This window comes from Onychostruthus taczanowskii, unplaced genomic scaffold (assembly GCF_017590055.1).
Source record: "Onychostruthus taczanowskii isolate IOZ18803 unplaced genomic scaffold, ASM1759005v1 scaffold219, whole genome shotgun sequence".
Classification (NCBI taxonomy): domain Eukaryota; kingdom Metazoa; phylum Chordata; class Aves; order Passeriformes; family Passeridae; genus Onychostruthus; species Onychostruthus taczanowskii.
In genome coordinates, this window is record NW_024499451.1 from 91,821 (window position 1) to 113,953 (window position 22,133).

The following is a 22,133-nucleotide window of genomic DNA, read 5'->3' on the forward strand; positions in this document are numbered from 1 at the left end:
TTTAGGATAAAGAAGGGATGAACTTTCCCTGTTCCAAAGTATTGTCTTCCTCAATGATTTCATCATCAGCTCTTGTGGCTGAAGTCTAATAATGCTCAGGTAATTACAGCAAGTAATCCATATAGCTATACGGCAAAAAACCATGAAAATTTGTGGGTAGTTTTATCAGAAAATAAACACATATTAGGAAAATTGGATGTGGTGATTCCTATTTATTATTGATATTTGTGAAGACTAAGATGACTGAAGAATAAGGATATGTGATGCAGGATCCTTCAGGTATGTTACCATACCTTGAAACACACTGCATTGAAAAGGATCAAAGTGAATCTTGACACTATGTCTTTCAGACTTGAAGACAAAATTGAACATTTAAACTTACAGATCATGACTTTCCCTTTCTAATATGATGTGATTTCAGCAAGGTCACTGAAAGCACAGCAATGTAAAACTAGTATCTGAAGCTTACGCTAAGCCCAGATGCAGTAATTAATAGTTATTGCTACTGGCAGGGATGAAAAATAAACAGAAATTGTTGAAAAAGATAGTTTTTTTTTAAAAAAAGACTTAAAATATGAAACTATTTTAATTGAAAAGCTGAATTTTAAATTTCCTTCCTTCCTTCCTTCCTTCCTTCCTTCCTTCCTCCCTGCCATCATTTTCTAATTAGAAAGGAAATGGGCTTATTTCATCAAAGGTACACTCACAAAATGTTAACAATTCATGCTGAATTGTCAGGGAGGGCCATGAGCTTCCTGATGAGTTTCTTTGTCCATGTCCATCTTCACTCTTGCATCGCCAGAACTCATCTCTTTTGCCCATAGCTGGTATCAGCTCCTTGAACTTAGCCCCTGCCCTGTCAATTCTGATCCAGCAGCAAGATGATCTCTGGCTGCCCACAGCCTTGCCCTTCTGTTCCACTAACAATAAGCAGGAATACAAGTGACAAGCATTGTTCTAAAAAACGTGAGCCACTATCAGCAAGAAAAAGCAGAATTTGCTGTAAATCAATCAGTCATGCAAACTGCATGGTGATAATCTGCGTACACATGTGTATATTTATTTCAGAATTGAATGGATGTGGAAAGGAAAAGGTAGCCTGTACTGGAGGAATTCAGACTGTATATGCATTTTTCTTTTATTCTCCTTGCCCTTTTCCAACAAATATACATGAGTAATATTAGCTCTGTCACACTTCCCTTGAAGCAAATGAGATGCTGTCCTAGCACTGTTGTTTCCATCCTGTGTTGGCTCATGCAGTGCAGACACTTTATCCTGCCTGTGTCTCTGCTGTAAGACCACAGATCATGTTATCACTTTACAAATATAGCATATTAGTACATCTGGAAGGCTAGTCACACTGCAGGATTCAAATAGATCTGGCTGGCCATGGGCTGTGCTATGCTATAAACAACCTCAGTGTCCCACATTGAATAACTGCAGAGCGCATTCAGGAGCTCTGGACACTTTTGTTCTTTAGTAGAAGGTAAGTGACAGTTTTGCTCATTATGTGTTTCTTCAGATGTGTGGGGTCAAGGTGGAAAGTGGCAGGAAAAGTGAGAAGTAGCTCTCAGGTTGCTCCTGTTGTGCTGCGGATCTTTAAAAACTAATGCATATGGGAAAAATAGTTGGAGCAGAGAGAATTTAGTCCAAGGAAGTATGTTTGGTGGGTATCTTTAAAGAGAGTGAGATTCACCCCGTGCATAGTTCCTGTAAATAGATTCACACTGGTGACAAATCCAAACTTTATAATTTAGGAAACCTTTCAAGTTCCACTCTGTGACTCAGTTATAATAAACCATTGCTATTTCATCTCAAGGACATATGCTGGTGTGAGAATGATTTTCCATAAAAAAATAGTTGAGAGGTCAGTCATTTATCTTTGCTGTCTGTCAAAATCTACAGTAGAATTTAAAAAGAGTTATAGAACTTCACTTTCTGAAGGCTACTTACAGTTAATCTAACTGGCATAGGAAATACAGCCTGCTACATCTTTTGAGAGCACAGCCTATCATTTAAAGTCAAATATTGTCATTACTGCTGTTGCTACCACAAGCATTTATGTGCTATCATTGACGTATTACTTTCTAGGTTAAAAGGTTCTGACCAGCTCTCTTCCTCTGAACAGCAGTTAATTGAGCACAGTTTCAAGGATAAGAGATGGATGATAATGCTTGTTAGCCAAAGAGGTAGATCGTACCAAAGAGTTTCACTCACTTTGCTCTCCTCAGACAGAAGGTAAAAGTGGAGAATTATTCCAAAGGAAGGTGTCCAGCTGTCAATGTCACCTGTGTCCCCTAGCCACAGATGTGGGAAAGTTTTGTGGGAAAGACTAAAGACACAGCTGTGGTGAGAGAACGATAAAATACAGATGCCACCTCATGAATTTATGGTGGAGTTTGGGCCATTAGAGCTAAAATAACTTGACTGCTGGAGTAGTTGAAAGCAGCACCATCTCTTGCTTATCTGTATTATCTACCATCTTAAATCACAGAATTTAACATCTTTGCAATTAGCTATGACCGTTTTACTCATTATACAACTAATGATCTTGCATCTAACACTGGAAATAGGACTGCTGTAGATCAGACATAGGTTTTTATTCTCCTTCTGCAGTAGAGGCAGGATTGAATTCTTAGATCAATACATGCAAAATGCACCCCAGAGAGAAAAAGAAAATGATAAATTTTGTGTGTTTTTAATTAGTGTCAGTTAAGGCAGAGAGTCTAAAATAATATTTATGATGTAGTCATTCACAGAGATAACTTCCAAGGCCAGATCCTCTAAGGCTACATGAAAGGTAAGTAATAGTAGCCTCAATTCTTGGGAATTGTTCAGGAACCTTAAGACAAATAAGTAGTCAATCAAACATTGTGTTAAAAAACACAATGGATGCAAAACAAGTTTCAGAAACCTGAGAGTGCCATGTTATGCTTAATTAAGATCATCTAATCATATATGAAAACCTCAGTGTCTTGCTCAGTGACAAAGAATGCAAATTTCTTTGCCATGGGTCTGTGTGTGAGAGGTTAACTGGGATCTCTCTAATCAGTTCTTAAAACATACTTTGTTTCCCAGGACTCTGTTGTATGCTACCCAAGACAATTGTTTACACCTGCTGACTACAGCTACATGCATAGATTCAACACCTTTACTAATATGTTATACACTTCTGAGCTGTTTTTCCTTTGATAAGAAACAACCTCAAAATGCATGCCCATTTCAAATACCTCATCCCTCTCTCAGTCTTAGGAGAATTAGACCTCTCCTCAGCAATACCCAGTAGAAAAAAAAAAAAAAAAAAAGAATGAATGTTTGTCAGAGACATCAGTCCAGTGTTTCATTAGCTTCATTGTCAGTGGAAGAATAATTAGTCAGCTCACTGAAGTGCTAGGGGAATACATCTGTAATAAATCCCCTTGCATATGTAACATCTATCATGCTTGATGGCAAACATATTAGTGTTACAAGAGTTGAGAAAGTATAAGGAATATTGTAATTCAGCTGCTAATTGATCCATAATTAAAGACCTAATTAATGAATAACCCTGTGAAAAATTGTCTAAAAATCAAGATGTGAAGACTGCAGTGATAAAGAGGACTCTTGTTTGTGAGACTGATTAATTTATGTCTAGAATAGGAACTGATTAATGAAAACTGTCAGTAAAGCATTATGCTGCAGCACTGGACAAGGAGAAATATACACATAAAAACATGTGGAAACCAAGTTCAGCTCTTGCATATCTGTTTTTAACTTTATAGTGTTCATAGCTATTTTTACCTGAGATATAATGAGTAGGTTAATAAAAAGATATATTTTCTCTTAGCTGTGGTGTGTAAACATTACAAAAGTTATTTATTTGTGTATGAAAGAGGGTAACGTCAGATTCTATTCATAAATTCTCTTCCGTGAAATAACTAAAGAAGAAAACTAAAAAAAGACCTTAATTCATCAAAGCGTTTATGATTAAGCTCCGTGATACAGAAAGACACTAATTTCTGAAATTAACTACACTGAAAGTTAGACTAATTAATAGCTTGAAAGTGTCACTGTCTGTCTGTGTTTGTTTATGTGGGAGCCAGCTGGCTGAGACTGTACTCTTGAGAGAACAGGAAAGAACATTTCAAACTCCCAAAACATCTGGGCTCATGTCCAGGTGTCAGGAGTGCCTTCTCCAGCCCTGGAGCGGATTGTCTCTTTCCTTTTGTGTTTATTCTGTGCTGTAGCTACATTTATTGGATCTCTGGGGACCCAGGCCTTCAGGGGGACACCCGCTGTGATCCCATTGCATTGCCCTGCCCACATATTCCCCAGGACCCAGCAATCACTTGCATGCATGCATGCATATGTGCTCTGAAACACAATTTATCTTGGATCCCAGACCTCAAACTCTCACTGTCAAATCTGCACTTTTGGCTAGATTAGTGACAGATAAACCAACCAAATTAGCAGGAAAGATAATTCCCTGCTGGTGTAGAACAATAAAAGATTGTTACTAGAAGAAAAACAAGGTAGGGATGAGCAACTTCCCTCTTTGCAGTCCTCTCCCACTCCTCAAGCATCACAGAGAAGCAATACCTCACTTACAAGCTGTGCTTGGTTAGCAAAATATAGTTGTATGTGGTGAACAGTGCCACAATCTCTATTGCTCTTTCAATCACAGCATGTTTCTCTAATTTAATCTTTTCCTCATAACATAAAAAATATGTTCAGTTGCTATCCAAATGTCAGGTTTTCTCTGAATTATTTAAAAACTTGAGATAAATGACTTGATGATTCTGAAGCACAGGGTGAGTGAGCTTATTTCCTAAGAAATTATTTGTAGGATTGGTAGGAAATATTTCACTCACATTTTCCCCCATGTAATCCTGCCAGTAATACTCATTAGAGTGCAGCAGATCTCCCACAGTGATTATCTGAAAGAAAAAGGGCCCAAGTGAACCAGGTTGTTAAGCAAATTGAAGAAACCAAAACGTTAATAATTTAATAACTCACATAAAACAGCAGAGGAAAGTATATACAGGGCTGTTTTCTAGGGCAACCACGTGCCATGTGAAATCAGGAGAGCTATTAACAGAGACTAATACTAGCTCTATCTGTAGTATCAAAATTATGTTGGACTCTTTCAGACTCAAGACACAGGTCTTGTTCTAGAATACCGTGCACACACAAGTTGGCTGCACTAACACTGACCCCAGCTATGTTCAGAGAAGTTTAAACTCTACTATAATAAAGCCAATGCAGTTTTGACTTATCACTGGCTGTATTCTACCCACTGCTGAGAAGACAGATAATGTTGGTAAACAGGAAGGAGCTGTAGAAGAGTTCGGTACAGTTAATCTCAGCAGACCACAGAGTCATCATAGCTAAGAATACTTTTCTTGTGCTCCACTGCTTTTCTTTTCAAAGAAGACCTTTCCTTGTCTTTATTTATTTATTTATTTATCTATCTTTTTATTTATTTATTTATTTATTTTTATAGTATGCTTCTCAAGGTATTTACGCATTGGTTGATCCATCTCAGATGCTGAGATAAGTGCAGAAAGGCTGAAAATTGTTCTTTCAATGAAGTTGCTGATTTGAAAAGCACTTTTTTATCTGTGGAAGGCCTTCCATCCAGAATTCAGTGTTGCTTTTAGCTCATATATCCTTAAACTCTTTTTTGAAGATTGGGTAGTCCATGGCAATTTTGTGGTGCAAGTGCAGGTGATGGAGATGGAACTCCTTCAGCATTAAACACCAGGAGCTGCCAAAAGGCATCTTAATTTTGAAACTTTGTTGCCTCCAGTGGTCCTCCATACTCCCGTTGGTGACACTTCTGGAGGTATTGAAAGCCATAAATTTTTCCCTTAAGCCAAGGGGGGAAAAAAACTAAAAAGAAAAAGGAAAAAACCCAGTCATCAAATGCCTGTTCAGGGTTCAGAGGTCAAGTGGAAACAAACACAAATGGTCATGAGATCACTGGCTGCTATCAAAGATGTCTGTGGCAGACCCATAAACAAGGGTTGGAGATATCAGTAGCTGAAGGAAGCAAGGACATTTAGGCACAGCAGATTAAACTTCTCCAGTTTTACTATAGAGTTGACATATGAAGTATGTATATATTTGTAGCAACACAGGAATAGCAATAAATATAAAATAATAAAGACTATCGATATTTACAAGGTAGCTATCTTCTTTTTCACCCTATATATTTTCAACTCTTTACTGAAGAGGTTCTGATTTTTAGAGCTGAATACTCCTACTATTTAAAAAAGAATGTCTGAAATAGATACTAGAGACCAGTCTGCCTACTTTTAGGTGAATTTATACAATAAAATAAAATAAATGATAATATAAATGATAAAATAAAAAGAATCCATGCAGATACTTAGGCAGCTGCTTTTACTGCAATAATATTTGGCATTAATATGATATCATTTAAATAAAACACATGATGAGTATCATCCCTAATATTATGGTGTTTTGCCAGTTAATCCTCCAAATGCTTAAGAACATCCAAATGCTCCAAAAGCTCAATATCATTATACACATGAGGACAGTATTTGATTTTAATAGGCCTATTTATATTACATTTAAATGAATAAAGTTTATGCAAGATTAAAGAAAGGTGTTTTCTTTTTTCTAAGAGCAGAAATTGCACACAAGTGTCTGGAAAGGCAGTTTTTCTGCTATATGTGTCTAGGGATAGCTCACAGCAATAGGGCACACAAACTCAAATGCTGGCAGCAAAAGAGTGCTCTTACAGAACAACTGCTTCTTCTCACCTCAGCTGGCCCAGAGAAGTGGCAGATTATTAAATTCACTTGGTAAAAAGACAGGTCTTTGTGTTGAGATGGAGCCTGCAATAGGAAGAGTCAGAATTCCTTCATAGGGGAGGGGCTTGGTAATGTGTTCTAGTGAAGGCACAGGACCCTGGAATGAAAAAATTGAGATTACTTTGCAGGCTTTTTTATCTTGAACAGATAGTACACCCCTGGGGAGAGAGTCTGTGGTTTATAATGTGGAAGGAAAATTCGAGTTACACAGATTCCGTGATTTCCTTATTGATGAAAACAAGAACAAGATTGACATAACCTGCTGGTTAAGGAAGAGATGCAATGGCCATGGTGTTCAAAGGGACTTTTTTATTCCCCCTCCTCCTAAAAAAAGCATAAAGAACAGAAAGGAGTGAAGCCAAAAAAAATTTCTTTCCTCTACCACTAATGCAAGTTTCTCTGATTACAAGCTCTCATATCACCTTGTCAAGTAATGCAATGCTTATTAAAAAAAAAAAAAAAAAAAAACTATTTTAAAATTTTTGAGAGGATTTTATTTATTTATATATTTATTATATTACCTAAAAATATTTCCTTAAATGTAATGTGTAGCTGCTTCTGAAGGGAAAATCTTAGAATAGCTAAAAAAAAAAAAAAAAAAAAAAAACTATCCTGAATGGCCAGCTCTGTTTCTGAGCTAACCATTACAAAGAAGACAAGATCAGCTTGACTTCCTGGTATGTTGCCTTTTAAGGATATTGATTAAGGTTTTGCAGATAATTTCTTGGGAGGTGTAAATGGCTAAGGATAAGATTATTTGCTTCCATAAATACACACAGAGAACTAGTTTCTCCATATATGATTGTCCTGTAAATGACGTTGCCTTCTTGTGCTCCTGAATCCCTTTTCCCCTGGAAAGTGCTGTACATTAATTATCATATGTTACTGAATAGCCTTGTTTTGTGACCTGTCTCACTAATAACTCAAAAGACTGATAAATGTTATAACTATGCATCATCTAAGAAAGGTGTGCTGATGATCTACAGCATAATTTAGATGTAGATGTTACTCAAGTCAAGATGACTTTAAGTGGCAAACTCATTGTAGTTATGAAGTTGGGTCTTGTGAACGCAGGCCATGATTTCTTTTGTGGTTAGGACTTGTCCTTAGTGAAAGCAAGGTTGCCTGTTTCTTTGGTAAGAAATAGTTTTTTGTTTTTCACTTACTGCCATATGGGTGGGTGAGGTAATCCTCACAAGTGAGACAAAAACCTGTCCTTAATGATCATGTGTAAGTATGGGATGAGAAAGAAGCAGTGCTGAATTAAAAAATGATGGGGAAATTGGAAGAGGAAGGGTGCTGCAGGTTGTACAGAACTATATGACTGCTTTGAGCAGAACAGTCAGAAAAGGTGACCTCTAAAGGTCCTTTCTAACTTTATTGTGGCTTCTGATAATGGATGAAATGATTATAGTGATTCCTGTGAATAGCCTAAGTTTGGGAGGAAACATAGCTGTGTTCCTAGTTGAAGCTAAGAAGATAGAAAGAAGTGTATGATTGAGATTTTTCTCTATCCAAATGTAGCTTACCACCTGTGAATAATAGATGATAGTTTTGAGTTTTCCTCTACAGGCCTAATCTGATGTTTGGAAGAAAGAAACTACTGTGCGTGAATTTGAACATGTATTTCTAGAACTCAAAATCATTATTATTAGTTGCTTCTTCTGTGATAAATTCTTGCCATGTATGAGTAGGTATTCTGAAGAACTTAGTATCACTTAAGCATAGCTTTAGCAAGTTTTCCTTTCTGGGCAACGTCTCATCATTAGGAAAATGATGGTGTCTGAATTTTGGCAAATACATATTTTGACATTATGCTTGATACTTCATGTCCATTTTTTAGACAAGGATATAGGATAAAGCAACAGCCCTGTGAAGATTGCTAGGTGACCTTTTCAGAGTTGTAGATGTCAAAAAGCATTTCACATTTGTCCTGTTACATATTTCTAAAGCCTTAGTCACCCTGTAATCTGATGAGGATTCGTGGCTTTGCTCCTTCTGAAGAGATTAATTCTGAGGCGTTATGATGGACAGTTCTCATCTTCCACCCAAGTTTGTCCTCTGCTTGGTATTACCATAGAAGAAAACCCCACAATGCCTTGCTGCTTAGTGCAACACATGGATAAACGCTATATGTGGATAAAAGCAATATGTTGGTAAAATGAACTTTTCTGACCTAATGTTTAATAAATCAATGTCTCAATAAAGAATGGATGACTTAACCTGTGAGACAGGAAGGTGAGAAACAAGTCAAGGAAAAGGAGTGCTTTCACAGTCTATTCAGACTCTCTGTTGATTAAGGCCATCTAGTTCTAAAAGAGGTCAAGTGTCCAGCTGTAACTTCACTGTCACACAACAATTCAGCTTCTGCAACAGCCTTTCTACCAAAACACACTTCTATGAATTGGTCTATTAAAATGAGTTAGACCCTGCAGAGTGACTGCTGGTCCGCAGTTACTGTGAAGGGTGAAGTCCTTGTCACTGGCTTTCTTCCTCCTGTAAGCAGAGGTGAACATTTTATTTTATGAGGTAAACAGTTCCTGTAAATTAGTAGTGAATATGTTTTAGAAGGACAAACCTTTCCACAGAGAATAAGGTCACTGTTTTAATTACACTGTTTTAATGGGGTTTTGACTTAGCTGCTGTCATCTGTTAGTTCAAGAAATGTTAGGAACTATTTTTGCCTCATTTTTAGTGCTAGAAAAGATAAACAAGAAATAGTTGCAGCTTTATGAACAACAAAGACAACATTTTATGTAAACATCCTAAGATACAGAAGGCCATGTGAATAGAATGATACTGGTCTCTGACCAGTTTCTGAGCCAATACTTGTTGGTATTTGAGAGGGCCTCTCTTACTGAGATGACTAATAAGGTGAGCAGGTATGTACCTTTTCTCTAGACATATCTATGCATAATTCTTTTTAGTCCATACTGTGCATTTTCCAGAGCACATGAGGGTGTTTTCCTGGCTCAGAATAAATTATTCCTTTATATGCTATGCACTACAGAGGGATGTGTAGGTGAAAGGGGGTGAAAGAGAAAAGGGACAGTTGCAAAGTTACAAGGGAAAAAATACAGAGGGGAGAATAATTTCCCCTTTGTCCTCAGTATTATAACAGAAGGACAGATACTAAATGGACCCAGCTGAAGGACACAATGCTTGGAAAAAATGATCACAGTAGCATCTGGGGGAAAATTATAGACATGAGCTTGAAAAAACATGGGAAATGATGGGGAGGATTGCTCTTTAACTGATAAGTAGATGGTCAAGAAGGGTTTTCTTCTACTGCTTATTTTTTTCCCCCAAGCTTATAAATGGTATTATAAATGTGTTCTCTAATAAAAGCCCACACAAAGTTTAAATAACTGACTTTCCTCTGTTGGTAATCTAGCTACAGTTAATGAGAGCTAGTATATTGTGGTGATTGTATCACGGCTAGTGACTCTGAGCAAGAAAGTTCCACCTCTTTTATCAAGATTTGTTTGTGTACTTGCATTAGAGATTTAGTAGGTGATTAGTTTCTTATGCTGGTACTGAACCACTGTAAGGAACACCATCTTGTAAGTCATGCTGTGTTTCACATAGAGAATCACAGAATGGCTTGGGGGGGAGAGGACCTTAAAGATCATCAGTTCCAGGACAGGGATACCTTTCACTGGATTGGGTTGCTCAGACCCCCATCCAGCCTGCTCTTGAGGATGGATAGGTAATCCACAGCTTCTCTGGGCAACATGTTCCATTGCCTCACCCCCCTCACAGTAAAAAGTATCTTTAGCATATGTAATCTAAACCTTCTCTTTCAGTCTGAATGCATTCCCCCTTATTGTTATGTGCTCTCTCCATCTTTCTTGTAGACTTCCTTCAGACACTGGACAGTTACAATTACCCCAAAGCCTTCTCTCCTCCAGGATGAACAATCCCAATTCTCCCAGTCTTTTCAAAGGAGAGGTTTTCCATCCCTTTAGTTTTCCTGCTGGTCATTCTCTAGACTAGCTCCAACAGGTCCATGCCTTTCCTGTGCTGAGGAACATAGAAGAGGATGCAGCACTCCAGGTTGTGTCCTCACGAGAGTGGAGTAGAAGGGAAGAATCCCCTCCCTCAGCTGCTTACCATTCCTTTTGATGCACTCCAGGACACGTTTGGCTTTCTGGGCTGGGAGTGCCCATGACTGGGTCATGTCCAGCCTCTCATCCACCAGCACCCCCAAGTCCTTCTGGGCAGGGCTGCTCTCCCTCTGTTCATCCCTCAGCCTGTGTTTTAACGGGTTGTCCTGACCCATGTACAGCACCTCGCCCTTGCACTAGCACTTAGTGCAGCAAGTTGCACTTGTGCCAAGTGGGAAAATGGAAAAATAAGTGGGAAATTCCCATAGACTCAATTTTCAATCTTGTGCAGGTCCCTCTGGATGACATTCCATCTTCCAGGTGTATCAACACCACTTAGCTTGGTGTCCTCTACAAATTTGCAGAGGGTACACTTAATCCTTTTGTGTATGTCATAAAGGAAGATATTGATTACTACTGGTGCCAATACAGACTCCTGTGGGACACCACTTGTCACTGATGTCCATCAGGACACTAAGCTATTGACCACCACCCTCTGGATGTGGCTGTCATCCCAATTCTTTATCCACCCAACAGTCCACCTGCTGAATCCATGTCTTGCCAAATAAGAGAGAAAGACATTGTGAGGGACAGTGTCAAAGGCTTTACAGAAGTCCAGATAAATGGCATCTGTAGCCTTTCCATGGTCCACTAGTGTAGTCCTTCCATCACAGAAGGCCACTGTCTTGGTCAGGCAAGTGTTGCCCTTAGTGAAGCCCTGCTGGCTATCCCAAATCATCTTGCTGTTCACTTTGTGCCCTAGCGTAGTTAGTAGGATGATCTGTTCCAGGACCTTCCCAGGCACAGAGGTGAGACTGACAGTTTGGTTATGCCCAAGGTTCTCCTTTCTAGCTTTATTAAAGATCAATGCTGTGTTTCCCTTTTTCCACTCATCAGGAACTTCCCTTGACTTCCATGAGTCTCTGGATGTCAGGGAGATTGGCTTGTTAACAACATCAGCCAATTCCCTCAGAACTCTGATATGCATTCATCAGGCCCCAAAAACTTATGTATGTTCAGGTTCCTCAGATGGTCATGAAACTGATCTTGTGGGAGGAAGTTTTCTCTTCCAGTCCACATCCTGCAATCCATCCAGTCAAGAGGGGTGGGAAAAGAGGTTGCCATTAAAGAATGAGCAGCTAAGCTTTCTCTTCATCCATTGTTACTAGTTTTCCAGCATATTTTATCAGAAGAGGTATATTCTTTGAGCTTCTTTTCTGGCTGACATCAGTTCTTAACTGTATGGAGCCTGATACACTGATACCAAGCCTTTGACTGTTGGAATGTGTTTCCATATGTGTTGTGGTTTAGGAATTGTATTCTCCAATTTAGTGCTCCTGCTCAAAACACACCAGACAATGTGCTATGCCTGCCTTCCCCTGTAGCAAGAGAAGAATGGAGGCACAAAAAAAGTAAAGATCATGGGTTGAGATAAGAGTGATTTAGTGGAAACAGCAATGAAATAAATAAAAAAAAAACTAAACAGGAAAAACAATACTAATAACAGTGTACGGGACAGGTGAATGATTCACACATGATTGCTCATTATGTCCTGGCGTTATCTGACTGTGCACTCCAGTAAAGTGAAAAAGGCAGGTGTGACTACCTCACCATGTGTTGAGGTGAAGAGCCTTAGGTCCTGGCCATGACCCTGGCTGCTGCAAAGTCAACCCTGTTGACTGGCCAGAATAAGGACATGTTAGTAAGTGGGGACCATGAAGTGTTGTTATGGGGCTGGTCTTTTGATGCCCTTCGCAGATAAGCAGATACTTATGGGAACACAGGAATTTCACAAATTCCATTGAAAGAGGATAGCTTGAGATCATAAAGATCAATACACAACAACTCCAGATGGAGTGCTTTTGCATGATTTAAAATGAATAAATTCTTTATGAGCATTCATTTTAATATTAGTCACAGAAATTATCAAAAATGTAAAGCCTTTAAAGCTATTTTCATCAGCGTTACTTAATCAAACCAGTATTTTTTTTTTTTTTTGCAACTCTGCCTTTATCTTGAAAAGGAAAAAAATGTAAGGAATACAAAAAATTCAACATATGGCTCTTGTCATGGATTTTATGTAGAAGTGAATCGCATGCTACATTGATTACTGCCAGCACAAAACCCTAGATAAATTGGGTAAGATGGAAAACACACTATATTAATATTTCTTATGACTTCAACTCTTTTCCCCAGAAAACTTTAGTGACACCTGATAGTTTGGAGCTTTATTTATCTCATTATTCCTTTTTCTGAAGAATTGGCTTGTTTTTGCAGGAGAAGCTTAATGTCAACAATATGGGGCATCAGGTGATAATATTTGACTTTTCTGTCATAAGAGGACTGTGGGAAACTCGAGTTAAGAAGAGCAAAGAACGTCAGAGGAAAGAGAAAGAAAGATTAGAACAAAGTGCATTGGAGAAGTAAGACCACTTTTGTGTTATTAATTTTAACTAAACCTGTTCTTATTATCCACTAACATTTCCATATACTTAATATAATAAATGGAAATATATGTAAAAAATATGATGAATGTACTAAAAAATAATTGTTGATTATTAAAATTTTGGGATTTGGGTTTGATTTCAATGACATCTTACTTCCTATCCTCACATGATAGTAGGAGAAATGCAGCACAAACAATACTTATATTTCATTAGTTTATGCTCGTTTCTATGTAGATTTTGCTATATTAATGATATATTTTATTGTTTACCATAGACATAAATTGAAGAGAAAAATAACATATGTTTGTTACTTTCTATTTTAATATAGTGCATAAAAGTAGGGATTATTAATTATAGAATTAGTGAACATAAGCTCACAAGCTTCAGTACTAAGAAATACTATAAGTATTTTTGTTGTGTTGAGGGGAGAAAGAAAAGGACTTAAATAAGTAGACATATTCAATTGTTTCTGAATAGGTAATACCAAAAGGAATAAGAATTATTGGGTTATTTTTTCTTGGGGTATTAAAGAAGGCCTTGATTATAATGTTTATGTCCAATGATAATTTTATTGTTTTTATTATACTGAAGTTTTTTTTTCTTTAAGCTATATTTTGTTGATCATATGGCACTGTTGAATATTAAACTGCATTGGGAAGTTTGAAAACATGGGACTTATCAATTTCCTCCCTCTGAGAACAGAAAAAAATAGAAATCACTTTCTGTTTTAAAAATAAAATGCACAGGGTTAAAAAGTGCCCTTGTTTAAGAACATAATTGCACTGAACCTTTGTGTGGTGTTTCAGCACTCTCAGGATACCCTCACTAGCAGATTCTCACTACTGGGGTAGCTGCACTGGCAACAGAGCAGCTGGTCTAGGAGGAGGCAAGGGTAATACAGAGTCTGACTGGTCTTTCTGGGACCTTTCTCTTTAAAAGAGCCATAGCAGCGGTCTTTGTTTTCCCATCTCTAAAGCTTACCATAAAACCGTAATTCTAACAAAAACAGAAAAAAAAAAAAAAAAAAAAAAAAAGAGAGGTTCATACTTTAGATTGAATTCTCTAGCGAGGATAAGCATTCTTTTTGGTGTGAGCTGTGTCCTGGTTTCAAGTAGGATAGAATTAGTTTTTTTCTTACTAACTGGTACAGTGCTGTGTTTTGGACTTAGTATGAGAATAATGTTGATAACACACTGTTGTTTAGATTGTTGCTAAGTAGTGCTTATGCTAAGACAAGGACTTTCCAGTGTCTCATTCTCTGCTACTGAGGGGCTGAACACAGAGCTGGCAGGGAGCACAGCCAGGACAGCTGACCTGAACGTGATATTCCATACCATAGAACTTTATTCTTGCCATATAAATTGGTGGAATTGGCTAGAAGTGAGTGATTTTGTTTCTCAGAAATCAACTAGGATTGTGTCAGCAGGTCGTGAGCAGTTGTATTTGACGTTATTTATCTTGGGTTTCCTTTCTCTCTTTTTGTTATTATTATTGCAATGAATATTAATAGTATTATTATATTTTACTTTGTTTCTATTATTAAACTATTCTTAACTCAAAGCAGAAGTATTACTTTTTTATCCTGATTTTTCTGCCCATCCTGCTGGAGGGTTGGGGAGTAAATGTCTGTGCGGTACTTGGTTACCATCTGAGGTTAAACCATGACAGCTGAGAGATGGATGTTTGCTGTTTCCCTTATGGTAGAAAACACAAGTGAAAGGGCTTGGGATCAAACTTAATCAAACCTTATTTCTGTCCTAATGTGGACAACGTGTCAACATCCCCCTGCCGCTTTTTTTCTTGGTTTTGGTTTTCTGTGGTGCAGAAGATAACTTTTGAGTTCACTAGTACAAAAGAAAAAGATGCACGGTAAGTTCTTTCTGTAAGAGGGAAAGATGCCTTATGTCCTCTGAGGTAGCTAATTTGAGTTCCCATGGCTTTTGTCAGTAGCATATGTCAAGAATAAGTTCTTACAGTGATTTGTCTTTTCCTGAAACCAGTGCATTCTCCCTGGTTTTTTCTGCCTGTGGTTAATTATTGTAGACATACTTCTATTTGAAAGAGTGGAGCTTCACTGCTTTTTCTGCGTTTTTTCCGCTAATGATGTCCAAATTAATTCTCTTTTCTTCCCGTATCAAAGATAGGAAATTTGAGACATAATGCACAGAAATAAATGTGCACTTGCTACATGTGCAAAGGATTTTTTCTTCCTTTGAATTGCAATTTGTGTATTGTACTTTGTTTAGTTGTGTGTCTTTGTGCACTCAGATTGCTTTCCAGTTAGTTCTACTTGTAGAGCTCCTGGAAAAAAAAGGAGGAAATAGATTAGACTTTGTCTCCTGAGCTGAGTGATCAGTATTACACCCACTGAAACAAATGCCAAAGTTCGTGCTCGTTCTCATGATGCAGGCCTTATAGAATGGTCAAAGCTGATAGAATAATGGTCAAAGTAATAAGAATATTAGCAATAATATGCCAAATTCAGTTAAAAGAAAATCCTCATTGTTTTATGAGGTGTGCAGTGACCACTGGCATTTAGGTCCTAAATGTCAGCTCACAAGTTACTCATTATATGCTTTTCAGTGCTCTCAAATGTCAGACCAAAAATGTGAGAAGATTTTGCTGATTTTTAGCTTGAAAGCATAGATAAAACTATATTTCTAATTAAATAATAGAAATAGTGTTTCCATATATAAATACATTTCATTATTTTATGGAGTTCTGCATTGATCAAATTCAGGTATCATACTCAGGGATTAAAGTTTTACTATTGTTAGGTAGGTTCACCGAAATCAATGCAAGTTCATACTGTGTCACAGTAAGAAAGTATTTTGATCCAAAATTATAATTCCCAAAAGACATTTAAAGAGGGAACTTTCCTGAAATGAAGACTACATTCTAGCATTTAAGGCTCTAGACATTCACTTTTGTTAGAAGTCAGAGTGAATTCTTAAGTAGTGTTGAAATTAATAAAGTTTCTCTGCAAATACACTCATGGAACAGAGTTGGGAATCTGGTCTTTGGGGTTGGGTTTTTTTTTTTTGTGGGTTTATTTCCCCTCTTTTTTTCTTTTCTTTTTTTTTTTAAAAAAAAACAACAAAAAACCACCAAGTTTTCCTCAAAGAGGTTATAATTTGCTAATGCCTTTGAGATTGTGAAGTTTCTTTATATTCTGTGTTACTATTTAAAATGACCTGATAATATGTAGTGAAATGTACCATGTATTATTCGAGGACAAACTTCCGGTCAACTTCTAGGGAGCTCTGTTTGCTGTGGGGCAAGGTGATTTAGTTCTTGCAGCCTCATTAAACTGTAAGATAATTTTTGACTGAAGATTTTCTTCAGAGGAAAATTCCACAAATGAATGAAAAGCTTCAGCTGGGCATTAATGGTGAGGTCTTGTAAAGACTTGTTTGCAAGGCAGATGTTAAAGTAACTGGCCAGTGAAAGCTGATTCTGGACAACCAATTACTGAGAATACTGGCCTTCTGAGGTAAACATCAGATAAATTTTTTTTATGGATTTAATTCAGTCCTCTGTTTTGTCTTTGGTTTTGTGGGACTGTGAAAGTGTGGCAGTTTGAAGAACACATGTAAACCAACAACTGAACATAAAAGACAAAGAAATGGAACAGCGTTGGGTAGGCTTATTTTCATTTTATGTCATCTTCTTGATAATGTCAGACAAGCCCATTTGAAATCTCCCATAGGATATGAACTACAAACTGTTAAAAAAAATGTGTACAGTCCTGAGATTTCCTATATGTTTATGAAGGTGCATATCATGGAAAGAAGTGTGTGTTTATAGCACTGTTTTATATTTAGTCTTCTAGATAGATTCTTGTAGTGGTGATCTTTTATTAAAATCATCTTTTATTGTTCCCCAAAATCCTGAATACTGTCAGATGACCTTGATGTGGTATAATGATTTTCTTCACTGAGATTTCCTTTTTACCTTTTTTTTTTTTAAATTTTTTTTCTTTTTATTTTTTTTTATTATTTTTTAAGGGAAAAGGAGTGAATGTTTACAGTTAGGGTTTTTTTTGAGGGATGGCAACATGTTTGTCATTTGTGTGAGAAGTAGGTAAGATAAATTTGAAGGCTAACAAATTAAACATTCTAGTGAGGAAATGCCAGAGCTGTTTGCCCAGATTAGCTATCCAAATCTTTGCTGTGAAATGGCACAGCCTTCTCTGTCCACCAACAAACATGCAGCAAAAATAAAAGTTTGTTCAGCTACCTCTTCCACTGTCTCCTCTCCAAAAATTTCTTCTCAAAGTCTGGATAATTCAATGTGCATGTATTATTTCTTGAGTTATATACTTCTTCAATATTAAAAGTAAAGAGCAACAAGAAAACTGCACTTTGCAGGCAAACTGACTTTTTTCCCCTGAGAGTTTACATGTTTGTTTAATAAAAAAGATTTGTCACTATCTCTCTGCCAAACTTCAGTGTTATAACTCTATTTGTACCTTAACTAAAATTTTATTTGTTGTGTTTATCTTTATTCTCCTACTCAATAACCAATGCAGAACTTTTTCCAAGCTAGTCTAAAACTGGAGCTGGCAGTCCCTTGGCTGCAAATTACAGTCAACAATTTTGGTTTCAATCTGCAGCACTAATAAAAATACTAAGTTATTTGCCTTTGTTTGTAGGCACTTGTGCATACAGACCATGCATCTAAAGTAATGCCCAGAAGTGCATTGTAAGATAAAAGCTGATGTTCAGCCACAATCCTTTAAATTGCATGGCAGAGCCTGGCAGTGATACTGAAATTGAATCAATCCAATTGAATCTGACGCAAATGTTACTCATCCATCAGGAATATTATTCTGGGCTGAGCTCCAGTTCTACTGTGATGGTCTTCTAAAAATTCCATAGGATTATTTAATGATCCTGCACATCCAGTGGCTCTGATTTAAACATTGCTCAGGAGTTCTAAACTGGTGTCACCATGTAGTGTCCCAGTCAATTCTTGTGCCCTGGTTTAGAGGAAATAGTGCCATCTAACGAAACTTCCCTTCCTTACCTAGGAATCAGAGGTTTCCTCTAAGAGCTTCTAATCAGACATTGAGAAGAGTGTACCTGCTGAAGGAAGAGCAACTGAAAGAAACCCAGTTACTCCTAGTTTGCTCTGATGGTTCTGAAATCCCTACCAATGCACACTTCTATTCCAAGTTGGTTGCTCCTTTGAAAGGTTCAATCACTGATTTTATTGTAGAGTAATTCTTTGCATCAGGTTGATTAGATTCATTATTTTGTTGGAGAAAATAAAATTCCAAGAAGGGAACTACCATATCCTTGAAAAGAAACATGTATAATAATATTGAAAAATATATGCTGTGAACCTTTTTCTGAAGTTATACTCCAATAGTGAAGAAGCATTTGGGAAATGATTACCTGAAGAGGAATACAGCACTAACCAAAATGAAAATACTTGAATCTTCTATTTCCCGGCTGATCTTTTTTCATAACTGTAACATATTGCCCTGAAAGCTTACTGTAAAAAGGTAATATATTGGAAAATAACTTACCGGAGTAAAATTCCTCTATACCACACACATTTGCCTTAGTGAAAAGTGTGCTTTTATGTTACAGATATATAGGTATGAAACTTAATTTTCCTTTATTTTCTTTTGACAAACATAAGCAGCATGCAACCAGCTTTTGTTTTTTAAATTGGGAGAACTATTTGTATGATTGAAGAGGAAATACTATAATAGTTATCTGAGTTGAAACTTTACATCTCATCATAGCCCTTTGAGAAAAATATTTTTCAGGTTCATAATCCCACCTAAATTAGGCTTGACTTTGCTATCTTCATTTTTCTTACTATTGAAAATAATAGCTGGTTTTTTTTAACCTGACTTTAACTGTTTAATCAAGGCCTAGAGGAAGATGAAAATATTTTATTGTTAAATAATATTAAAAAGACATAAACTTCAGGAGAGCTGTGGTTTTGTAACTTATCATATGTTGAAAAGTGTTTCTGGAATATCACCTGTCTTTAAAGTGTCAAGATTAGAAATATAATTTCTTGAAAGTATATTAGTATTTAAAATATTATTTTATTTGTATGAGTATTTTTTTTCTTTTTGCCTCACTGGTTTAGAGATCTCTTTTAGATGTTTTTCTTAAAGATTCATGCAATAGCCTCCTGATATGACAAACATGGAGTAAATTCTGTATAATTTGAGGATTGTCACCAAATGAAGACTTAAAAAGGTCTTTATTTTCATAATAATCCCTTAAAAAGTACCATCATCTCAATTTTTTGACAATGACAGAGCAGAATGACAACCATGTAGCCAAATAGATCCCTTTGGTTTGGTCTCAACTGAACCTGCAAATTTACAGCTTTGTCATCTTTTCTTCATGATACACACTGGCTTGATATAATTTGCAACTGCAGGCCAGTAAGGCTCATAGTGATTAATTTGGGTAGTGTGTAACTTGAGGGTACAGCCAGGTGTTGTAAATTATTAGAACCTTTGCCCATGGGAAATATGATGTTTTCATTATGAGATGGACTGTACAAAATTATGCACTTTTGTTGCTCCATTATTAATTCACCTTCCATCTGTTCTAAATGTGCTTGTACATGATACTTGCATTCTCTAAAAGCCTAACAGAGCATGTTACCATAACTTCATGTACGAGTAAAGAGAAAATTTGACACAGGATTTCCATATCAGTGTGCAATATACATGCTGAATTCCCTAACAGGCTAAATTTTTAACCCTTGTCTTTCTTCTGAGGTAAATATTTCACTGACTGATTTGCTTAACAACCATTTTTGTTGTATGCATTTTATTTTACTTGGCTAGCAATGACCTCCTGAGTTTTTTGTTTTATACATATTATCAGCAGACTGTCAGAGGGCAGTTTATTTTTTCAGCTTTAATGTAACTCTCTTCTTACCATTTTTTATATTCCTTGTTGTGGGAGAGTAACATTTTAGACCTGAGCCCTCTACTCTAGTGTTCCTGGGGTCTACCAGACAGAGCCAACGCAGATGTGTAATAATGCAGCTTATTTTTTATTGAGTTAGACTTTTTGACCTCTTATTTCTGTTGTTTAAGTTTCTAACATTCTTAGAATTTATACTGTCAGGCATGAGTCAGTCATTTTTTGGGCTTGAAAGAAGAGCAATGAGTACAAAACCCCCCCATTTTGTATTGCACTTTGTGCAATTTTTTTCAGTGCACTAAAGTATGCACTGAGTGAAATATTTATTGCTTTGATAGAAAATGAAGGAATTCCATGGGAATGAGAGGGTAATAATGCAGAATTAAGCTTCACAGAAGGACAGAAAACTCTGTCTGAGGGACTGGAGAATGCGAGAAAGAGCAGAACAGCAGTGGTAAGTAAAATTTGGAATATTTAAAAAAAAATAATTCTACTTGTTTAATCCTATGGTCCTTATGACTTCTGCCTCTTAATTGTTCAGACAATTTTTTTCTCTTCCTTGAAATTCAGTTAACACCTTCCCCACACCACTTCACTTCCTAGTCACACAGAACTTTTATATCTATACAGCTATACTCACTGGTACACAAGTTTTGGAACAAAATATGAGTAGGCGTTTTGCGACCATTTATTTTTCCTTATGTGCATGGAAATAGTGGTTGGTAGCTTTTCCTAGCAACATATTGCTATTACAGTATTCACACTCAGTTTTGTTGGCAGTTTCTTCAGTACAAATGACAGATTGAATAGTTAAAATCAAAACTAAACCTTGAATGGACTCATGTGTCAAAGCTTCTGAAATGATTTTGAACTATCATGTCTGCTGATCTGGAAAACTGTCATCTGAGCTCTTCTAGACTGCAACTGGTGGGGATACCCTTAGCAGGGCTGCTTGGTCAAATCAGATGTTTGGATATTTCTCCCTCTGTAATTGAAAATTTAGAAATATTAGCCACAACTTGATGACATATTGCAGTGTGGGCTAAGGATCTGTATCTGCTTTAACCTTTTTTCTTGTCTTTGTCATATCAAGTAAACTCAGACAATATTTGTGGGGATATTGTGAATGGTTGGTGGACTGTGCTAACACCTTTAGTCCACACTAGGCACTCCCTTGGCTAAATGTTTTTCTGTCTGCCCAGTCTATTTTTTCTTAACTCACTTATAATCGCAGCTTGCTGTGGTATGAAACATTCCACAATGCACTAGACACTGAGAGAAACTAGGAGATTTATTTCAAATATATTTTAGTATTTTCACACCTCCCCTACTGATACTTTTTAATACCAGGAATTCTTCCAGATGTTGACTTGTGAAGTACATCTTGATATCTCTAATGAAAACTGAAGCCAAGAATGAGTAACATTTCTGCAGGTATCAATAACTTCTATAACTATTCCTTTATTGCTCCTTTCGTATTTTCAGAAGTTATTGTTCCCATCATCTCTCTGAATCGTCTTTAATCTGATATGCTAAAAATCCTTTTCTTACACATTTGCATACCCGCAGTAAATTAATTTTCTTTCTTGGTGTTTATCAGAGATCATGTTTCTCTCTATTTTTTTTTTCATTTGAAGATAAATACAATTTTATCTTTTCAGAAATACTTCTGTAATTTTTGAATAAGGGTCAAAGACATCCTTACTGTCTTTTCATTAGAATGTACTTAGTCTGAGTTTGTCCTGTCTTCCTATAGTCTGTCAACACTTTATCCAGTGAGCTACCTTTTAACCAACCTCACTGTTAATTCACCTCCTGAAATATTTGCAGAAGATGTCACTTAGGAATTGCAGT

At 36.7% G+C, this 22,133-nt stretch overlaps 1 protein-coding gene across 4 annotated transcripts in view; it reads left to right on the plus strand.

Annotated features, from left to right (window-relative positions):
• Positions 1-1,380: 1,380 nt before the first annotated feature.
• The window catches only part of LRRC2 (leucine rich repeat containing 2), a 120,230-nt gene continuing 99,477 nt past the window's right edge, over positions 1,381-22,133 (plus strand). Inside the window, exons 1-2 of one of the 4 annotated variants that reach the window (XM_041404691.1) lie at positions 1,381-1,486; positions 13,202-13,347. In XM_041404691.1, coding sequence (XP_041260625.1) covers positions 13,223-13,347 — 125 coding nt within the window. In that variant the 5' untranslated portion in view covers positions 1,381-1,486; positions 13,202-13,222. Of the gene's footprint in view, positions 1,487-13,182; positions 13,348-22,133 lie in introns of all 4 variants that reach the window. The other 3 variants (XM_041404690.1, XM_041404693.1, XM_041404692.1) reach the window with 3 other exon arrangements.